Source organism: Theropithecus gelada, chromosome 13 (assembly GCF_003255815.1).
Source record: "Theropithecus gelada isolate Dixy chromosome 13, Tgel_1.0, whole genome shotgun sequence".
Classification (NCBI taxonomy): domain Eukaryota; kingdom Metazoa; phylum Chordata; class Mammalia; order Primates; family Cercopithecidae; genus Theropithecus; species Theropithecus gelada.
In genome coordinates, this window is record NC_037681.1 from 60,536,690 (window position 1) to 60,558,640 (window position 21,951).

Consider the following 21,951-nt stretch of genomic DNA (forward strand, 5'->3'; position numbering starts at 1 on the left):
CTGGTCTTTTCATCTTTCAGCATGAAAGATGGTGCTGGTGTTAACAAAAAAATTATTCAGACATTTGTTAAAGACAGTATGAAGATTTTATTCAAGACAATATGAAGATTTTATTCTATGGGATTACTAACTACAGTGGGGTTTTGCAGTAGGGAGGAGAGTCAACTCAACTCTGAATAGGGAAAGGACAAGTGGAAATTTATCACCATGGAGGAGAGTGGGGATCAGTGGATAGAAAATTAGTAAGAGGAAATGGCAAGAATATACAGGGATTCTTGCTAGACTGACTCAACTGTATTCTTGCTGAATAAAGGCAAGGGTGATAAGATAGAAAAGGTGGGGAATGAAGAATTTGATTAGCTATCAAGAATGGGAGATTTTTGCTAAACTGACCCAGAAGGATTCTTGCTAAAATGAGGCTAACTTGACAAAGAGCCCAAGTTCAAGGCCTGGTAGAGAAGAGGGCTCAGAGGAGGCTGACTCAAGTTTGGTCAAGGAGAGAGTCTTTGTCACTGGCATAAGAGACTTATGTACCATGTAGGACATAAACACCGGCTAACATTTATTGAATACCTTGTGAGTACCAGGCACTGTGTCAAACACTTAGCAAATGTTAATTGTTTTATTCCATGCTTTCAACAACAGTAAAGAGCAGGTACTATCAGTCTAATTTTACAAACAGGGAAATTGAGGTTCAGAATGGCGAAAGAGCTACCCAGGTAGACTACTCAGGTAGACTGACAAAGCTAGAATTGAAATCCAGAGTTTTCTGATTTTATTAACCAGCATTGATGTACACTGTTCTGTCTTGCACAAATATGGTTGTATGGATAGATGTAATCTCACCTTCAATGTTTAGCAAATATTTACAGTGAATGAATTAATGAATACGTGTAAGAATGGCCAATTACAATGATTTTCAATAGGTTCAGAGGAATTTTTAAGTGCGGCAAAAATTAACTTACAATACCAAGATCAAGGCATAGACCACTTTTCAATCTCATTACCCCGAGTACCATAATGGCAGAAACCACAAGGTTTCATGCTTCTTTGAAATTATTGAATTGCCTTGGAGCTCAGGGCTTTAGTCTATCCAGGTGCTAGTCATCTTTGCTTTTGACTTGTATGAATCTGAGACTCATTTATTTTTGTTATGGCCACAATTCACCTTGAAAGCCAATGGGGGCATCTCCTTGAATAAGAAAAATGGAAATGTGCTTGGAGATGTGAGTCTGGCTGTGAGTGTGTGTGTGCACAAGCACTTTCAAACAAGTGATGAACAGGTTTGGCACATGTAAGTATATAAGTCATTGAGAAAACATCCTGGGTGTTTTTCCCTCTTCCCTCTATGGTATTCTGTGGACACATATTTATCCTTTCATCAGCCATTTTCCTCTTCTTTTACAGATATCCTTGATCACCTGCTGGGGCACCATTTGAAAAAGTGTGGTCTGGTGCCGCATTTTATGTGCAGCAAAGTACCTTAGGATAATGATTTAAAATAGACACACTATACAATTTTCAAGAGAGGGACTTTGAAGTGTTATTTCTAGAGTTACTGTCAAATCTCTTAAATTGAGTTTTATTTTAACTTATTTTAAAACTGGACTTTGAGACTCAATGCTTTTGTGAGTGATGGTGGCATTTCGCTGGACTGAATGTGCCATATTTTAATTTAAGACTCTTTTGTGAATGATTTCAATCTTTGTTATAACATAGGAGAAACACAATAATTTCTTAACTCAGTGGAAGTTACAGAATGCTTTAGTTAGAGTTCAAAAATTCTCACTGGGGAATATAGGGTTTTGATTTCTCTGGTTCTTAAGCATTCTCCCAAAATTTGGTATAGAGCCTGATTCATAGTAGATACTCAATACATACTTGTGGATTCAATGAATAAATGATTTTGGCTGTAAGTAAAATGTCCCTGAGCCTATGACAGGGGAAGCTTTGTTTTTCCTTTGTTTAGGTTAGTTTAATGGAGTCACACTAAAGTTACATAAAGATCAATACAGTATGAATGGCTAATTGACAAACATTTGTATTTCAGTGTTAGGAAATATGGTAAGATTAGGAAAACAATTAAGACAATGATTTATACAGAATTGACTAGTTCAGGCAATGAAAACTTCACAGATTACAGTTTAACAAGATTAAACATCACATATAACATACATGTATGACAAACAATGCTTCTGCTTTTGATATTAACATACTATTAATTATACACATGAAAAATATTGCTAGTTCAGCTTTGGGTTATGAAATATATAATGTTTTGATAAGACATTTCAAATTACAACATATCTCAGGCAGCATGCAGGAAAAGTCATTTATTGGATGTTTGTTAGGACACACCTTGCAACAAGCTTCCAGTTTTTGGTTGTTAGATCAAGAATATAGAAACCATTGAAATGATAGCATGGTTGAAATCAGCAGTTGTGTTTACTGGCTGAGAGCATTTCTGGTAAAAATAAAACTCTGAAATCATTCATTAACAAAATGCACAGTGATCATAAACTCAATTCTTTAAAAATTGTTTTTCACAATTCTCATTTATTGGTGATACAGCAGCTGCAGGAAGTCTGAATTCTGAGAGTTGGTTGTACGTAATAGCAGGAATTTATTCTTCTGTGGGCTCACATGATTACAACAGAGATGCTTACCCTTTGAAATCACATATAACAATGGTGCTATACAAACATCACAAATATTTGGTGTTTCAGAGTCTTAACAAATATTATGTTTTTTTTTTTATCACAAAGAGACTAGATTAACAGGCAGTGTAAATCACATATATCTTAAGATTTTAAAAATACATTTTATACAATAGGTTTCTAATTTCTTCACTAGCATTTCATTTTGGTGTGTTTTGTCTTCATACTTATAGTCCTAAAGGAAACTATGAATCTCTGGCTCATGCCATGAAAGTCAATAAGATTGATATTTCCCCACAGGAATATGGCTGAGTGTATATTGAATCACAGAGTCAACAAAGTAACATCTAATTTATAACAGATTACTTTTAAAATTCAAATAAAATCTAATTATTTTAAAAGACAGCAGTTTGAACAAAACTATAGGAGTCAAAATTTTTATTTACAAAACATTTGAGTATATTTTGAAATGGCTAGTTCTTGCTAACTGCACAACTTAAATATTCTTGGTGCACATAGTCTGTCAACCTTCTGTACAACATTGTTAGACTGCTGAGTTAACTTACATGGAATGATTAGGTAGGTGGGAAAATTTTATGGCAATTTTCATCCATTCAAAACGCTTGAAAAGGAATGTTTTGATGCTTTTCATGTTAGACAAGATCTGTCATTAATGTTGGTGCCTTTAATTTGAAAAGATTAGCTGAAATTTCCAAAATGTAATTTAGTGCAGTATAAGAATTACAGGAAAGATTGATAAACGTATTATCAATTGTTGGAATTCTAATCTAGCATTATGCAGTTGATCCAAATCATTGTACCTCTCATTTTCAAGGCTTCTGTGTACTACATTGGCTTAAAAAATATTTTCCTTGGTCCTTAGAAATACAAAATATTCATTTTCAAAAGATAATGTTAGGGTGAGTGTTTCTTACAATCACATTCATAATAAAAGAAGATAATCTACATTTTACAGATCATTAAACAATGGTCTTTGGCAGAAGACTTTATAAATACCTCCACTTTTAACGTTTCATTTAGGTCATTTTCCTTTTTAATGATGTCAGGTATATGGTCACGTGTTCACTAATAGCAGTTAATAGGAAAACACCACAGATATAAAAATATTTGTTTAGTGCATATTTTTTGAACCTTAAATTCAAAGTGAATCGATTCATTAATACTAGAGAAGATATTTTATGCAAGCATTTCTAACAGTGTTGCTTAAGATCATAATTTCAACAATATGGTCAGCAAAGAGGGTATGTGTACCTCTATTCCCCCACAAAATTATCACTGAAACACACTGAAAGAATGTGCTGGAATCTTTTTGATTATAATACATTGTGTTTCCCACAAAATGAGTAATATATGATGCATATACCATTATATGTGTGTGTGCGTGCACTCAAATGGCAAGTCGTAGAGATTACATTCATAGGCAGCAAAGAATAGAACCGGAAAAATTCAGTTAAGTATTACTGATATACCACCACTAAGGAATTTCAAAGTGTAGTGAAGTTATTTAAAAATAACTGTAGACATGGGAACAAACTTTAGGATCAACTACGGGAATATTAGGATTTCTTACGTCGTTTTTCAAGGTAACATCTTTTTCTCTGCATTTTTGCCTCCCTTCTACCCTACCCCTGTCAGTCTTTGAAGGTCATTTGCGATGGGTCCTTCAAACTGTGAATACAGGATATGAATAGGCTTTTTTTTTTGCCCTGTATAGGAAATTCATGATCGCCTCTCAGGGAGAGAAGGTTTCTGGCAGTATGATATGCTACCCTTTTCTTTGTGGATTGACTGTTGTGCTGGCTCAGAATGAGTTCAGTTTACTTTCAAAATTATCCACCAGGTTATTCAGTGGGAAACACGGTTGCCATCAGTAACCATCAAAGGCAAGAGAGGTTCTAGATTTGTTTCCTACCTGAATCTTCCCTCAGAGGGCCTGCCCCTCTGAGAACACCCCAGAGGTGCACAGATCAGTGTTCTGTGCATGTACACAGTACGTACAATATGCTAGTTCCTTCCTTTGCCCTTGTCCAGGAAGCTACCAATGTCTCCTCAGCGTGAGCTTCCTACTGTCTATAAAAATTAATAGATGGAACCCAGGCAAGTCCTGTTGTAATAACAGTTGTGCCAAAAATTATTATTATGGCTTATAGTGTTGAATTGCACCACTGACCTACGAAAACCACCACAAATGACACTGAAAGGCAAAGCTTTTGTGGGATAAGAAACAATTTGCTGTTACCTTCCAATATCAAGACCTTTTTAATGGACCACACACATGAGGGTCTTGACAATGTGTAACTTTTTTTCTTAAGCTAAGAGAAAATTTTAATTTAGGCTTGTTTCAAGATTTCAAGACTTGAACCAATACAGAAACCATAGACTGTAGACAAAGGCAAGTCCCCACTGTAATTTAGCCTTCAGCTTAAGAGTTTCTGTTAAAAAAGAGAAAGAGAAAACAAGAAACCAACCACAATGGATGGCAAAAGTCGGGAATGAGGTCACGGTCCTGCCTTGTTTGAAATAGTCTGAGTGAAACCCTGTCAGTCTGATCCAGCTCCTTCCCCTGCAAAGATGTATTTCCCATCACCAAAGTGGCCAGAAGTGGGTGATTGTTCTAAGTACCACCTTGTTGGTGAGGCTTTAACTTGGATTAAAAAATAGGGTGTGCAAATGAAGATGTACACAATGGTGGAAACACAGGAAGGAGTGACTGTGATTTCATTGGAGCTATTTGGTAATTAGGGGTGAGTATGAGGAATGGGACAATGGGGAAAAGAGCCAATGAGAAAATGCCCTCGGTGACAGACAATGGACATTCATATGCTGAAGATATGACCAGCAACAGGGGAGGGTCACAGATTTTAAAGCATACAGAACATAGTATCATACTTCAGTTATTCTAATTCCTGAAAAAGAGCAACCATTCCAAATTGCTGACAAGTTTGTTTTCTCCTAAGGGAGGCCTGGAGTGACAGTTACAACATGTTTCTCCAGAATATCACTGTTTCGCTTACATTCTAGCCTCCTTTTGCATACTTTGCTTTTCTGTATCAAAATGCATATAAGTATTTTAAGTATCCAAAAATGGGATATTTTCAGGTTAGAATTAAGGAAACATACATGCGTGTGCACACATACACACATATCACCCACAATCTTGAGTTCCTTTTCCTAAGCCATTTTTATAAGCAAAGTTACTTTCCGACTGTCTACTTCAGTTCTGCACCAATTCAAATGAGAGACCCTAGAAAGGAGCCTCCAGGGGACTCTGGCTACTGTACACATTATCTGTGGTTTTCAAGCTTCCTGAGCCTTGTGAGTCTTTGAAATGAATTCTAAAACTAAAAGTCACTCATAGCCAGCAATCCTTTTAGCTCAGTCAGTCGTACGCAGCACTCGTCAAAACAGTAGACTCTGTCATTAAGTATAACTTAGTACTGTTACACAGTGGTTTAGCATTAAGGCAAATCAGCCAGAGCTAATCAATTAGAGAAAGGTGTCCAGGGTCATTTTCTAGGCCCTGGGGAAGTCAGGCAAAGTAGATCGGCTGTGGGGGTTTAAAAGAAGTGGAAAAGCTGATTAGAAATCTCTCTGATTGGAGAGCCTGCCTGAAGCTGAGTTGTGCCAGAAAAAGACATAAGGATTAATGTCCCTTAACATTGTATTTTAAGTCTGAATGGTGGACATATCTCCCATATATCTGAATGCATTGTCTCTATAAAGAACCTACCTTTTAAGCATTTAAACCTTTTCTTAAGGGAAAGCATAATTAAACAGTGGGTGATATTGTTTATTCTTGGCCATTCAGAATGCTGTGTCATGGATCAATGATTCTCAAATTTGAGCATACATCAGAATCATCCTAAGGGCTTATTAAAGCCCATATTGCTGGGGTCACTCCAATATTTTTGATTCATAGATCTGGGCTGAGGTCTCAGGTGGGACTGGATAATTAGCATGTCTAACAAATTTCCAGTTGCTGATGCCGCTTGTTTAGGGAAGAAACTTTAAGACTCACCAAAGCTGCCTATTTTTAATCACTCTAATTGCACTCTGGGGACAAAGCTTTTCCATGTGGAATGTGAAGGTCACTATTGGATGTCTCCCACCAGACATTCTTATAAAGTGGGTAAGGGACAGATTCTACTCCTGCTAGTTTAATTATAGAGAATCTTTAGGTTCAGAAGTTTATCAGTATATAGAGCAAACCTATAAGTATAATATGATTCAGAGTGTGAGTCCCTACAAGTCTATTTGTAGAAAATTCTATGGCCTCTATTCATAGAATACTATTTTAGTTATAGCGTTAAAATGATCTCTTGTCACATAGGTGATATTTTCTCTCTCACCTCAGGATTATTACCATAACAGCTAAATTTGTTCATAATGTCTTGAATGAACACAAACAAGGGTTTGCTGACTTGGTTTTTTCTTTTTTTTTTTTTTTTAGTCAAATCCATGTTAAAGCATATCAAATGTAAGGACTTATATAAAAGAGTGAACAGAGGGAAGGAACACCAAGGGGCAATGCATGAAATTCAGTTGGTGAAAGATTAAGTTGAACAAGCTGTCGGGACATGTAATTAGAATCTGCAATTTGTTCAACTGCTAGGTAGATGTCGGTCAATCCAAGAGGCGGGATTGGTGGAAGAATTTGAGGCAGAAGAGATGAGTGTGTGTGAATGAGCAGCTGCCTGTGAGGAAGAAAGGCTAAATCTATTCACAGGTTCTATTCCTTAAACAAGCACCTGCCACCGATTGACAGCTCTACCAAGATTGCTTAAGGCAGATATCAGCTGAAAATGCTTATGGTGCATACTTGTTTTTAAAAAGATGGAAAACCCGCCTTCTCAATTTAGTATTTCCTAATCAAATCCGAAATGGAGGACAAATTCAATGTGAAGGATTTATTAAAATATGAAAATACAATCCTTACTGCATTAAAATAGCTCTATATAGAAATTTATAATGAGAGAAGGAAAAGTGAATTTATCCCTTGGCAGAAGTCTTAGCAATCACTGGAATTATAACAGAAATATTAGCTATTTGATTTTTCTTTCTCAATACTGAGTCTCACAAGATCACTTTATCTGTTGCAATGTCAGTAATTTTTGTTTACCTTTCCCCCTGACAAATTTAGCTTTGTGCCTCAGTGGTAATAAAGTTGGAATATATTACTGCTCTGATGCTGTAATAGTTTTGCCATTTCCAATGACATTCTAACTGGGATTCCTTCAAGAGAAAGCTTACATTTATTCCACTAAAACATTCTTTGTTTATACAAGCAGAGTTCGCTATGGTTGCTTTTTCTTTCTTCCTTTCTTCCCCCAATGGAAATGTCTACATTCTCTTGCCATATTTTGTCTGTTGTGCAATTTCATTTTGCTAACGAGGCATTTGAGCTGTGGCCGACCGGTTTGATTGCTAAGGGTGAGATTTAAGTCTTTTGTGAAATCCTTTTGAGTAGTCATTTACTCCACGACAAGGGAGGCATTTAAAAGACAGTTGAATCTGTAGCAGATGAATTTTTTCTCATCTTCCTTTAGAATAATTATACCTTTAAATATCTTTCTGCCTGGTCATCGCACATCCTGTTTGTAATTCACATACTTTAGTAAAAAATAACCGGTTAGTTCTTTTTTTTTCCTAAAAGATTAAGCACAATGACTAAAAAATAAAAGGAGAATTACTATAAGAAACTGTATGAACTTAAAGTTTTCACTTAAAATAGTGGTTTCAGCCTTAAAAAGGTCACTGATTTGGAATCCATTCCAATCTCATTACATTTTCTACTGTACACTTCTTGAAAAGGGAGAAATTACTCATTCCTCTCAGGGAAAGAAGACTTTTTTCCCAACTATGCACATGGAATTATTTCAAAATAAATGTTTATATTTCTACCACACTTCATGTGGTTACATGGGCTTGACAAGTGCATTGATGACCCAATATGGGCAGCAGCTAGTCCACAACTTAAGGTACCTTCAACCCATACACATTAAGTGGATGATAACAGGGAAACACTGATCATGCAGGGCTTGATGTATTCTGGTAAATCAAGCTAAAGGTAAAGTCCTCCCATTTAATGATGAGGAAAATCAAGTCTAGAGAGAGCCGAAGATTCACCCCCCTCTGAAACAATTAAAGATTCCTTTTCCAAAGAGAAAAGCCTTTGAGTCTTCTCTCTGGTGATTTTTTGATGTTAAAATGAAGAGAACACTGTGTCCTCAGAGATGGGGAGTGAGATCTTCTCTAGTTTGCTGTTAAAAGATGAGAGCTGGAGTTGTAGCTCACTGAAATAGAACCACATGCCTCCAAGTCCAAAAGAGCAACAGGCAGAGTTAAGAAAATCCAGTGATGAATTAGCATCAACAGCCAATAAAAAAATTCAGCAATGGTGAGGCAAATGATCTTTGTAATAAGATTTTCTCAACTTGAAATGTTGAATAAAAGACCGTATATCAAACGTATATACACAGGTCTTGGCTCATGGTAATCTCTGGATATGTGTGTTGGGTCTGAATCCATTTATCTCATTAGTGGAAGACAATGTGAAATTAAGAAAATTAATATTTCTATTTCTTTTAGAGGAAAGTTTCTTGATAGGTTTCAAAATGGCCCCATTAAGCAATCTCAAATTGATAAAATGTCTGTAGACCAACATAGAAGGTTAATTTAATTAGAATGCCATAACTGGACTCTTCCTGACTAAGGACTAGTGTCAATTTCCTTGTATTACTCTGTTTTGAATTCTTTATACCATCTTAGGGTACCTAATATAACACTTTGCACAAAATAAATGCTTGATTTATGAAATTATATGTCTGAAGAAATATAAAAGGCTCTAACTTTTGATTTTAAAATTGTTTCACTCTCTTGACTGTATAGTTTGTGAGCCTATGATTCTGGAAGACACACTTGCTAAACTGACCCATTTTTTGCTTTTTTATTTGGGTTGATTTCTTTTTTATTCTTTTTCCTTAGGTAATTATCCAGTTGATATTTATCTTGTTCCAGTCACTTTAAGGAAGCTGTTTGGTGAGTACAATGTTAATATAGAGACAATCAGAATGGTGTGTGCTTTTTACAAAACTTCTGGATCCATCAATGAGGCATCTGACATTTTTTCTTTTTTCTCTCTATATTACACGCTCTGGAATGCCTGTTCTAATTCTCCAAGGAGAATTAGAAAATAAAAGGCCGAGTCTAGAGCTATGTCAGTATGCTCCCACAGAATGTGTATGGGGAATATTCCACTGGGAACCATGACAGATAAAAACTTACCAGGAAGAGCAAAACATCAAGAGAGTCTGACAAAACCTCTGCCCTCCTCTGTAACCCAGCAGCCTCTGCAGAATCACCCTTTCTTCTTCATTGTTTTAAAATGTTATTAAATACCTTGTCAGTTGCTTTAAAGGGACCCAGACCCATTCTGATTTTTTTTTGTTGTTTTGTTTTTTTGTTTTTTTGTTTTTTTTTTTACAAAATCCAGTCTTTGGGTAAAGGTATAATAATACTATCCATGGATCTGATGTTGAGCAGTGGAGGCTTCAAGCTCTGAAGAAGTATGAACTAATCTAAACAGTGATTAAGCAATTATTATTTTCATTTTACTAATGCCATGACTTCTAGAGTTGGAGTGTCAGAATATTAGAAGAAAAGAATGCAAGTGTAGACACCTCATCGCTAGGTCCAATCCACCTCACTGTGTTACTTTCAGTTTAGTAAAAATTGGTCATGGCAATACGTTTGAAATAATAGGTTCACTCTCAAACTGGCAACAAGCATGTGATGGAGCTGCATGAATCTAGAAAGGCTTGCCAAACAGAACAGGCCAGTTCACAGCTGAAAGAAAAAGAATACTCCTGGCATTGTTCTAAATTCATAAACTGTATCGAACAAGGGGCTAAGCTGAGGCTGTGGTATGGCCCCAGTCCTGGGATTGGTCCCACCTACTCTGCCTAGTTCCTGACCACATCTGGTAATCCAGTGGTAATGTGATTATGACATTAACAGTGATAGGTCTCCCCTGCCCAGCTGCTTATTTGGTTGTTGATACTGTGTGAATGGGACAGGAGAGACAGTGGTTGGGCACTGATGTGTTAATGAATCCCATGTCTCAATAATGAACACATCCTCTGGATAGCTTTGCAAAAATGCAATCTTTGCTTCAGATTTGACATTTAAGAGCATCTCCCTTTGCTTTGTGTTTAAAGTTTAAACATTCAGTCCAAATTTTAAAGGTGATAAGCAAATTTAGTCTATTTTAAAGGAAGGAAAACTTTTTTCCTTTGGACTTTTCTCTCACCATGTACAGTTGTTTCTGAAGAATGTGTCTAGGGATTAAGAGTCAGAACTACCAGGCCGGGTGAACTGGCTTATGCCTGTAATCCCAGCACTTTGGGAAGCCGGGAAAGGCGGATCACCTGAGGTCAGGAGCTTGAGACCAACCTGGAAAGGGATCCTAGAAGAATCACTGATACAAACCAAGTGCTCCCAGCTTCTTTGGGTGCTAGACTCATTTAACAACCAGTTATTGGAAAAATTTTCAATCCTTTTTGATAAGAAAGGTTCTCATAAAAAAAAAACAACTGAATCTATGCAGAATTTGTGAGAACAACCTGAGAATACCAAGAGTATTTTAAGTCTCATACATATATTTATCAGACTTATCTGTCTCAAATAAGATCTGGAGTGTCAAATTTCTCACAGGATTACCGATGGCAGTAAAAACCTTGTTCTCTTTAGAGTTTTGGACTGAAATTTCAAAGACAATATTTTCTTCTAAATTTAACAATAACAGTTGTAGTTAAAAATAACTTTCCATTATAATATGATGTTATCCTTTGCTTAGATTCAAGGCTACAAAAGTTCTGTTGATGAAATAGAAATAAAGTCTTCCCACTATTTCCGAGGGTAAGGGTCCTAGATGGGCTCCAACATGTAATGCAATGGCTGGTTAAGTAGTTTCCAGTAACTTGGTGTTGACATTACTGCCCCTTCCGCAATCTCCTTATTCTGACGAGAGTACTCTGAGAAATCTCAGGTATCAACTGTTTGAAAGGGCTAGTTTGCCTGTTAGCAGGATCTTGGAGGGAAAATGCTAGGGACAAGATGATCAGTGCATATGAAAATTGGAGGTTAGTTCAGTTAAGAACATCTAAGCTAAACTATGAATGGCAGAGGATCCGTGTGGTCAAAGATGTCCAGGTAATGTGTGGCGGGACTGGGTGGGTCTCCTACTCCTCTGCTCCCAGCACGCCAAAACACGTGTTTAGAAAATGCTGATTAACAGCAGGCATGGTAACCTGCCTGCTCAGTGCTATGTTTGGAGGGAAAATTAAAAAATCTCATGTTTTTAATCCCCCAGGGTTTGACCTTGACCAGCATATTTTTTTCAAGACCTTTTTTCAACACTTTCCCTAAAGGCAGAGGGCAATTAAAAGTCAGAAAGAAACTCTAATTGGCCCAAAAAATTTTCTGTCAGAAATGCTTGCTAAAAAAGAAAGAAAAATCTATTTTAAAAAAATACTTCTCTTTATATTATAGAATATGTTTAATTAATATTATTCTAAGCCCTTTTCAAACAACTCTGAATTTGTATTTTTAGCTAAAAAGTAGGCAAATCAGGAATATACTTCCTTCCATACCTCTCCAAGTCTTTCTCAAAAGATACCGGATACTAACCTGATAGGAGCTTTTAGGATAATCCTAGACATACAAAAACGCAGCTGAAGTTTACAGAGATCACCTGTTTTTACATGTGTGTCTCTGGGCTGTAGCAAGAGAGGGGATGGAGAAGATGTAGTGCTGACACAATGTCTGATCCTCACAGAAACAGTTTTCTAACTGTCATTGTAAATCTTTTTTAAAATTTTTGCACCAGTTGCAATGGAAACTTTTAGTCAAAGAATATTGAAAACAACACTAGTACTTGCTGTGCATTAAAAAGCCAGTGTATCAGAGGCCTTCTGACTACTGATAGATCAGTCTTGGCCTTTTGGTTCATTTGGGCGAGACTCAAGCTCAGTATCCCATCTAATGTATCAATTATTTACATATGAAAAATTCTGAAATGTAAAAATCAACATCAAAATGGAATCAGCCTTTCATAAATGAAATTGCTAAACTGCCAAGTTGTAAAATTTAGAAACTTTACGGCTTGAAGAAAGGGAAATTATTGAAGGTAATTTTAATGAGATACCTGTATAAGTCCAATGTATTCTACAAAATAACTCAATAATTTGGAAACGTGTGCCAAAAACATATTTTTCTTTGGTTGTCAAAGCCAAAAAGTATGTATGCTCAACTTTGATTTTCATATAAAACCTGAGAATATAAATTTAAATTGTACTGTTTCTGGAAACTGGGATTTCTTTCACTTAAATATAACTTTCATATATCTTAGGGCAATTTGTAGCAAAATCCTAGTTAACACATTCTTTGTGCCAATTCTCTTGTTTTTAAATATGCTCTTATCAACAATACAGAAAATTCTCACCCCAAATGCCATATTACTCAATTACATGAGCATTATTTGAATGTACAATCTTTCAAGATTTCTTCCTTGGAGTATTTCTCAAAGTTGAACGTTAGGATTAGTACAGGAAGGGAGAGCAAGGTATCTACAGAAAATATTATTTTTCTCAAAACTAGCCATCTGGATCATATCACTGTTTAATGTTTGTACAATTTAGTTCACTCTTTCTTTTTTAGGTGGAATTATGTCAAAAAGTGGTTACGTAGTTGGTTACTTAATTGAACTGTTCTTTCTGTTTGGAAAGAATGGGAAACAGAATCAAGTATCAGATCTTCACATTAGAGGGAGGGCCAAAAGTTCTCCTTAGATAATTCATCTCTTGTTTTACTATGTGGCTTCAAGGGGTCTCATAAAAAGTTGTGTAAATTAAAAGAAGTTGGGAATGTAAGGAAATGTCTCTGAAAATTTCTGGGCAGGATTCTTCTCGGTGAATAAGCAATTTCCAGTATGGAGGGTTGTATAATTATTCTAGTAAATTTATCTCCCCTGCCCCCAGTACATTCTTGGATTTAACTAGGTATATCTGTCTTTGCAGTCAACAAATTAGGAGGGCTGGGCTATGTTATTAACTGTCAAAGTAGACAGATTAACACTGAAGTTGGCTAATTTCTCTCTTGGTCTGTTTGGCTATTAATGTGAACTTTTCTACCATTTGCATATCAGAAAAATAATACCCACAGAGAAGCATTTGACCCACTCATACTTCTTAGAGGCATGGAAGCTATATATTATGTTTTTCTAGGTTTACATACTCCCCCTTTGTAGAAACTCTCATGAGCATCAGGGATGTGAATGTTGGTTCTCATTCCCAATCCACACCCACATATATTGATAGAATAGAAGGCTAGGTCGATGGGCACTGAAGCATAATAAATATGATTCAAGAGGTATAAAATAAACAACACTGTTGTAGTGTGTAACTGTAGGGTTTAATTGGTCTCGCTCATTTATAAAAAATTCTATACTATGTCCTAGTGACTGTTACCTGGGTGGAATGTCATTATATTTGATTTCTCCTATGATAAGTTCACTTTCAGAAAACATGTCTTGAGCAATCATTTTATAGCATAAGACTTTTCCCTATTGCCAAGAGGTAATAGTGAGCATCACTAAGGGTAGTTGGATATAACAGGAGTAGCCATCGAAGAACTGCAAAGGCTGAAATTAGGGAAAGGAAAGATTAAGACTGCCTATTCCCAAGGGGAAAACTCTCCAACTCTTTGAAAAAAAGGCTAGAGAAGCATGATTCTAAAAAATGTGAACCACTGAAGCAGCTATGAATGACTGCATTGATAACAGATAGACAAGACAATTTTGGGCAAGCAAGTCTTCCTGAAAAAATATGGGTCATAATTTTAACTACTAACTCATACTGCTTTTTGAAGTTGTAAAATAATGCTCTTTCCTAAAAATAAAACAAAATAAATAATTTACATAACCACTGATTTAAATGTTTCTTACGAAATTAAATCAGATAACCTTTGACAAAACTGAAAATGTGGACAGCCTCTGAGTACATTTGGACATCTTGACAGGCAGGGAAAAAGTCAAAGAAAGTGAAATACTTACCATTTCTTGTGGGCTGGAAACCTGCAGCACTTTTTCCCTTGGGAGTTCCACCTCTCAGTGGTTGCTCCTTCTTATAGATAAGACAGTCTCTGCTTTGAGAGACGATTAATCATGGCCTAATTAAGCTCCCAACATGAACTATCTATTTCAATTGTTTACCCTTCCCATGCTGTCCTTATGGGTGTAATACCATCAGGACTGCCCAACATTTCAAAATGTACTGCGTGATGGGAAGACAATGAGATGGTTAGAAGCGGTAAGTACATAAAGGCAAAAAGGAATAGCAGGACTGCATTCTATTAGTAAAACTGTAGGTATATCTGAACAAAATCTAAGGATTCCACTTACAAATAGCATGTCTTTTTCTGAAATAGGATTCTGTATCTTTTGCATAATGCACTCACCAATTTAATGATTGGAATTGATATTTAACTTTGAGTTTTACCAACTGCCTTGGCCAAGTGAAATGATTACAATGATAAAAGCTGAATGCCAGTTGTAGGTCAGGGTGAGATCCAATATTACATGTTGTCAATCATAAAATGACCAAATGTTCTTGAAGTTATGAAACTATACTCAGAACTTGCTCTGAATGCAACTGCCCAAAATCATAGTCAGAAAGTCAGAATCAACAGAGAGACTCCATACCCTGAGCCCAAAAATATTAAAAGAAGTCTTAAAGGGGCTGATTTATATTCTTGAGAAGGCAAAGTTCTGCCACTGTTAGAGGATGGAGGGCATCATCATCTACCAGAGAAAATTTTCTAATTGCTTCCACAAAGTTATCAGATGTATGCCAGTCTCACTGTATTTTGACAGGTTAGGATCAGGGACCTTTTGCTGTGGAATCACCAATGAATCAAGACCCCTGCGGAAAATGCAATGTGAGTGGTGAGCTTTCATTAACAGTGAGGCCACAGGGGGAAGGCATGCATCAGAATCTTTGCTGCGGGGTTTCTGAAACAATATTTTGTAACAATTTTATGTTTGAAAAGCAACAAAAAATTAGTGTCGTTAGGCTATGAAATACAAAAAGCAAAATTTTATAAAACCCTCACTGGTTGAAGGATGGAATCGGAAAATTTGAACCCATTAAAATTTGCTTATAAGAAATTGATAATTATAGTCACAGAATCTTTCTGAAAGGTTCTTAGATGGTCAAAGGACTCTGGTCATTGAGTTATTCTTTTTGCTGTTTAAAGAAATAGATGTTGGCTGCTCATTTTGTTTTAAACCAAAGGCTGGTACTCAAGAGACATACTGATAGTTTGATGCAATAAAATATTTAAATAGTGCCTTCATTCATACATGAAAGTATACCACATATGACCACATAAGAATATAATGAGGAATACTAAAGAAAATTTTAAAGATGATCAGATGAATAAAGTAGCATTTACTTGTACATGTGGACAGATTATATTATAGTAAGAACTAAGTCCACTAATACTAATGTCGACTTCAAATAAGTACACAAATCTTAGAGGTCACATTTTTCCCCCCCAAATGCTTATTCCTTTTCTGATGTCACATCCTACTATACTCTTTTGACTATATGATACATGAAGTCAATAACATATATTTAAACAGAAATTATTAACGCAAGGCAGAAGTTCTGCAAACCAAGAGGAATATAACATATGAAACTAAAAGAGCAATTTACTTAAGCATTCCCTTGGGGAAAAAACTGTACTACCATCAATTTTGGGATTGGAATTTTTTGGGACCGACTGATTTGATGTAATACCCTGCATGCTAACACGTTGTCTGACATGTAGCTGTTTATGGGCTCATGATCTTGGATGCAAGAAAGGATGTAGATAGAGTGGTACTAAATAATGTAAAAAAAAATCAGTGAAATGGAGGAATGTCCAACATTTATCTCAGCACTGTAGGACAGACAAATATTCTGACACTGTGTTCTCTCGGGACATTAAAAAGAGAACATTACATGACCGGTGGGTTGACATTTGCAAGAGTTTGAATACTTGGTGTTTGCTTTTTTTCTTTGGATGATGATACCAATTGCACAATAATACCATTTTGGTTTTTATTTCTTCAAAACATGAAAACAAAAAATGAAGTAGATGATAATGAGAAAAGAGAAAACATTCCATACAGAATATGCTGTATCACTAGTGATTAAATCAGAAACAATTAGAAACTTTATTTGTCTGTGTCAGTAATGTGTACCATTTATAAGGAACAGCACAATTAGTGCACTTCCCCCCCTAAAGCTGTGCACAATACACACAAAATAAACAAATAATTTTACACAACTATAATAATAACAATCTTGAACAACCAGAATCATAGTTTCCTAGAACATGAAAATTTTAAAAGCAAACAAACCAAAAAGCTTTCAAATTGAAATTGACCAATGCAAGAATTTCTTAAAAGTTCTCTGTGAAAATTTGCTACAGGATTATCGACATTCCTAATACAGCTAAAAAATGAGTGCAAAAATTTTTCTAATGTTTAAACAACTTATATTCCTTGAATATATTTACTTGGTGCTTCCAGGCTAGCTTTCCATTTAGCAGTTCTCAAAGAAAAAAAAAAGGATGGGAAGGATGGATTAGAATGACAAATAAAGAATTGTAAAGTGTGGGCCATAGAAAAGCTCTATTGCCAACAAAGATAAAAGATGGGATACATTGGGCCTTCTCAGTGATCTGGATCACCAACATGATTGCCCTTCTTCGTTTAAAATGGAGAGATGTATTTATCTGCAAGTTGGTCAAGGATAAAGAGGGTGCTTTTCCAAACATATGCTTTAGGCTCTCGTAGTTAAAGAAAATCTTGGGTATAAATACAATTTGGACAATTGCTTTGATACAGTTTCAGTGTGTTTATGTTAAAAGAGTTTCATAATTGTTTGTTCTTGCAAGATAAAAATCTTTCCATATGGCTTTCTTCGCTTTTACTCATGAAAATAGTAATCGCATTAACTGTAACCCTTCTGAGGGCAGGGATCTAGACTGTTTTGTTCATGGCTTAGTCCCCAGAAAGTATCACACTACCTGGCACATTAAGTGGGTAACCAGCATTTAATTCCTCATTCAGTCACCAAATGTTTATTAAATGATGGATCATGGTTACTGAGTGAAAGAAGAAAAAATAAGTCTCAACAGATTTAATTTATTAAGTATTTTTGAATCAATACAGAGGGCTAGGGTTGAATCCAGCCTGGGATTCCTTATAGACACAGAAGCCTCCAACAGGTGACCAAAGTCATTCTATTTTTTTTCTCATTAGTGGACTCACTACTTTGGAATGTTGGGTTTATCCATGTTCTTTGGTATTTCAACATAGAAACAGCTATTCTTTTTAAAGGGTTAAAAATATCCCAGTCCAATCCTCCTGGGAGGTACTAATCTTATTTAATTGCCTTCTCTTTCAGCATAAGTAGAGGAGACACACTTTTAAAGGCCCATTGGTCACCCTGGCTTCTTTTTCTTACTCAGGAACTACTGATAAAATCAAAGGGAACTAGACTGGACATTGAAAGAAACAGGGCTCAAAATAGCCTTTTACATAAAAAAAAAAAAAAAAAAAAGAACAAACCAGCACTATCTACCATCTGTGCCAGACAGTGCAGATGTGAAATAAATACTTTGCAGGGAGGGGTGTGGTGGAAAGGGTGGCTCTGAAAGCCTAGGCACATCCAACATACCCATGCCTCTATAAGGCCTTTCTCCTTGGCCTTCCTGAATTAATGGGTGATTTTTAGAGGCCTCTGATGTGTTCCACATGGCTAATTTTCCATTAAGGTCTTTGTAGTTTGCCTGCTATCCTCTCAATAACTTTAACTTCTCCCCACATGACAGTTATTGCTTCTTAGAAATGAATGTGCAGGACCATGAACAATAAGCCGTTTTCTCCTTTTATCCCTAGTAATTAATCAAACTCAATAACAACACAAAAGTAACAACTCAGGCGAAAAGAAAACTCACTTATGTCTTCAATGTCCAATCAACATTGCCAAATGGGAGAATAGTATGTACTGTACTCTACTATATACAGATACTCTTTGTTTTATTTGTTTTTCACCATGCACTGTGTAACAGGTTATCACAACAACATTTCTGAACAGGCACACGAACAAGGAGCAAATGTTCAGTCATGGCTGGAACAAGATTGTGCAAGCCATGGATACCTTTGAAAATAAAACTGACAGACAATCCCAAGCAACAGCAACATGGGACTGGGACACATATTAATGCAAATGGAAAATGATGATGTGTTTTTTGAATGGGGTTATTCTCACTGTTTGCATAGGGGATGGCAGGTGGACAGAAGGAACAGGGTTGGGATGGGGCACCTGGGGGCTTAGCTGGGCTGGATGCTGGAAGAAGGACCTTGCTAATCACAGTCCAGAGCTAATGAGATAAGAAAGAAAGGATTTCGAATGTTTCTGGGAATCTAGGCACGTTTTCCTTGTACCTGTTAAACGAGAGTGCCGGGTATCACATCTTTAAATACCAGACTATATCTAGAACCATCAGATTTCCTGGCTTCATTCCACCCTCATGCTTCTTCTTGGAGGCAGCTTCACCTCTGCTCACATTCCGGAGAAAAGCATGAACTTTGGTAATACAATGAAGACATGCTTCTTTCTTCTTCCATGCCCAGACTTTTTTCTTAATCCAAAATAAGTTTTAAAGTGATTGGGGGAGGTGAGGGAGAATATTAATGATTTAAATTTTTACCAAAACCCATTTACATGTGGATGGTTTCACTTCCCACGAAGAAAAGCAACAACCCTGACTCTCCCAACAAAACAAAACAAAACAAAATAACAAAAATAAAGCCAAACATTACCTCCCCAGCCCCACTGAAAACAAAATCAAAAACAAGAAAACAAATCAAAGCCTGAAGGATTTATGAACCTGGTGAGAGTGCAGCCCTTCTAGACCGAGCTGCAAAGATGGCCCTGCCTCCATGCCTTGTTCAACATGATGATGCCCCTGGGAATGGGAGGTGATGGTTTTTGACTTCGACCCTAGTACAGAGTATGCTCTTGAAGCTGGATTCCATCAGCAGGTAAGTGAACATGACAAATGTCAGTTTCCTCTGTCCGTTATACATAATTTTTATGTATATATATGTATATATATATAAATTTACTATATCTGATAGTTCCTTTAGAAGCCTTTTATGTGGCAGTAGGCCTCCAGGGAGGAGAAGAAAATGTACAAGAGCCATAGGAGCACAAAGAGGCAGGATGTGAGGAGCTTGGCAGTCCGGGGCCCACCCAGCTCACCTCCGATTTCTGGCCTCCGCCGATACAGCAGCACCCCCACATTGATGAAAGCAAAAATGGTGAAGAGAGTGACAGAGAAAGCTAGTGTGCCAGGGGACACTTTGAACTGTTCCCCATTGGCTGCATGGTAGATGGCAGCGATGGACCAGGCCACACCGATACCCAGGAAGACGTTCACCGCGTTGCTGCCCGTGACGTTACCTATGGAGGCGTCTGCATACTGGTCCTGGGTGGCTGCCACTTTGCTGGCAAACGTGTCTGCAGAGGAAGAAGAGAAAGTCAATGACACTCATTCTTTTAGAGATGTCTTTTGAGTGCTGCAAGCTTCAGCTGTGTACTCTAGGATCCAACCCTTGATATAAACCCAGTGACCAAGAGATGGCTTTGATGTTCCTTTGAGTCAGACTCATGGGGTGGAAAGAACAGGATCTAGATATTGGGAGTTAAGGGTTCAGTGCTGGCTGTGTTACGGACTGAGAAAGTGATCTTGGTCAAGTTCTGTATCCACAGATACTGCAGTTCTTTGTAATATTGAGCTTGCAGGGCAGCATTTTTTCAGAAAGTAGTCACAGCTCACATCAGAATCAAGTGGGATCCTTTCCAAAACTGAGTATTGCAAGGTGCCATTCAGCTGTGCTGGGCATAATGACAGCGGCCCAGGAATCTATTTTAACAGTATCCTAAAAGATTCCAGGTCACTACAGTTTGGAAACAGCTGCTGGAGGATATTACTAAAAGATGCTGTATCAGCAGCTCTAGTTTATAGATGAGAAAGTTAAGATGTCAGGAGAGATTTTTCAAGATTCAAGAGCAAGCCAATAGTGGAACTGAAAAGAATTGAACTATAATAGTGTAGCTGACGTTTGCTTAGAGCCTTAAGAATAAGAAAGCAGATTCAGCTATATTACTGCATTGATTGTGATGGTAATTTTATGAGGTGAGGGAACAAGGCTTAGGGATGAGAAGTAGTGGATGCAATATCACAACTAGGAAAAAACCATGTTAGGGCTACAGCTCCTGCTTCATGTCTTCAAGGCTAATGCTTTCTCATAGCGCTCTTCTACCTTTCACTGTCCTGTGGGCACCAATGACCATTTTCAAAGCACTTTATTTACTAGTAATCCTGAGTGTATCTTTTTGTGATGATAGGAAAATCTTGGTCCACTACAGATGGTTGAACAACAGTGACTTGAACTTCTTGATGGGTAGAACACGGGGGTTTAGAGCACATTTGAGCCAGGGGACTTCAAATCCTGCCTTCACAGCCGACTCTGTGACTCCAAAAGATTACTTAACTTCTCTGGGCCTCAATTTCCTAACCTGTTAAATGGGGATAGTGCTGCTCACTTCAGAGTGCTGTTGGTAAGCTGAAATATTACATGTAAATAAAATACTTTTGATGCTTTTTGACACAAAGTAGGAGAGGCTGTTTTTGTTGTTTTGGAAACAATATAAACTGAGCAGACTAGATCAGTTTAAAAGTTGAGGTAGGATCTGAAATAGCTTCCTATATTAAACATGTGAACAGAACTTGCAAGATACTAAATTTCTTGTCTATATTATGCCTACTTCCTGACATAAAAGTGCTGGCTGGGCACAGCAGCTCATGCCTATCATCTGAGTACTTTGGGAGGCCGAGATGGGCAGATCACTTGAGATTAGGAGTTTGAGACCAGCCTGGCCAACATGGTGAAACCCTGTCTCTATACTAAAAATACCAAAAAAAAAAAAAAAGAAAAAATAACCAGGCATGGTGGTACACACCTATAATCCTAGCTACTTGGGAGGCTGAAGCATGAGAATTGCTTGAACCCAGGAGGTGGAGGTTGCAGTGAGCTAAGATCATGCTACTGCACTTCAGCCTGGGCAACAGAGCGAGACTCCATCTCAAAAAATAA

At 37.0% G+C, this 21,951-nt stretch overlaps 1 protein-coding gene across 15 annotated transcripts in view; it reads right to left on the reverse strand.

The window, feature by feature from the left end:
• Positions 1-16,823: 16,823 nt before the first annotated feature.
• The window catches only part of SLC8A1 (solute carrier family 8 member A1), a 386,248-nt gene continuing 381,120 nt past the window's right edge, over positions 16,824-21,951 (reverse strand). For all 15 annotated transcript variants that reach the window (XM_025354380.1, XM_025354365.1, XM_025354379.1 and 12 more), the window contains one exon: positions 16,824-20,311. In XM_025354380.1, coding sequence (XP_025210165.1) covers positions 19,935-20,311 — 377 coding nt within the window. In that variant the 3' untranslated portion in view covers positions 16,824-19,934. The remainder of the gene's footprint in view (positions 20,312-21,951) is intronic.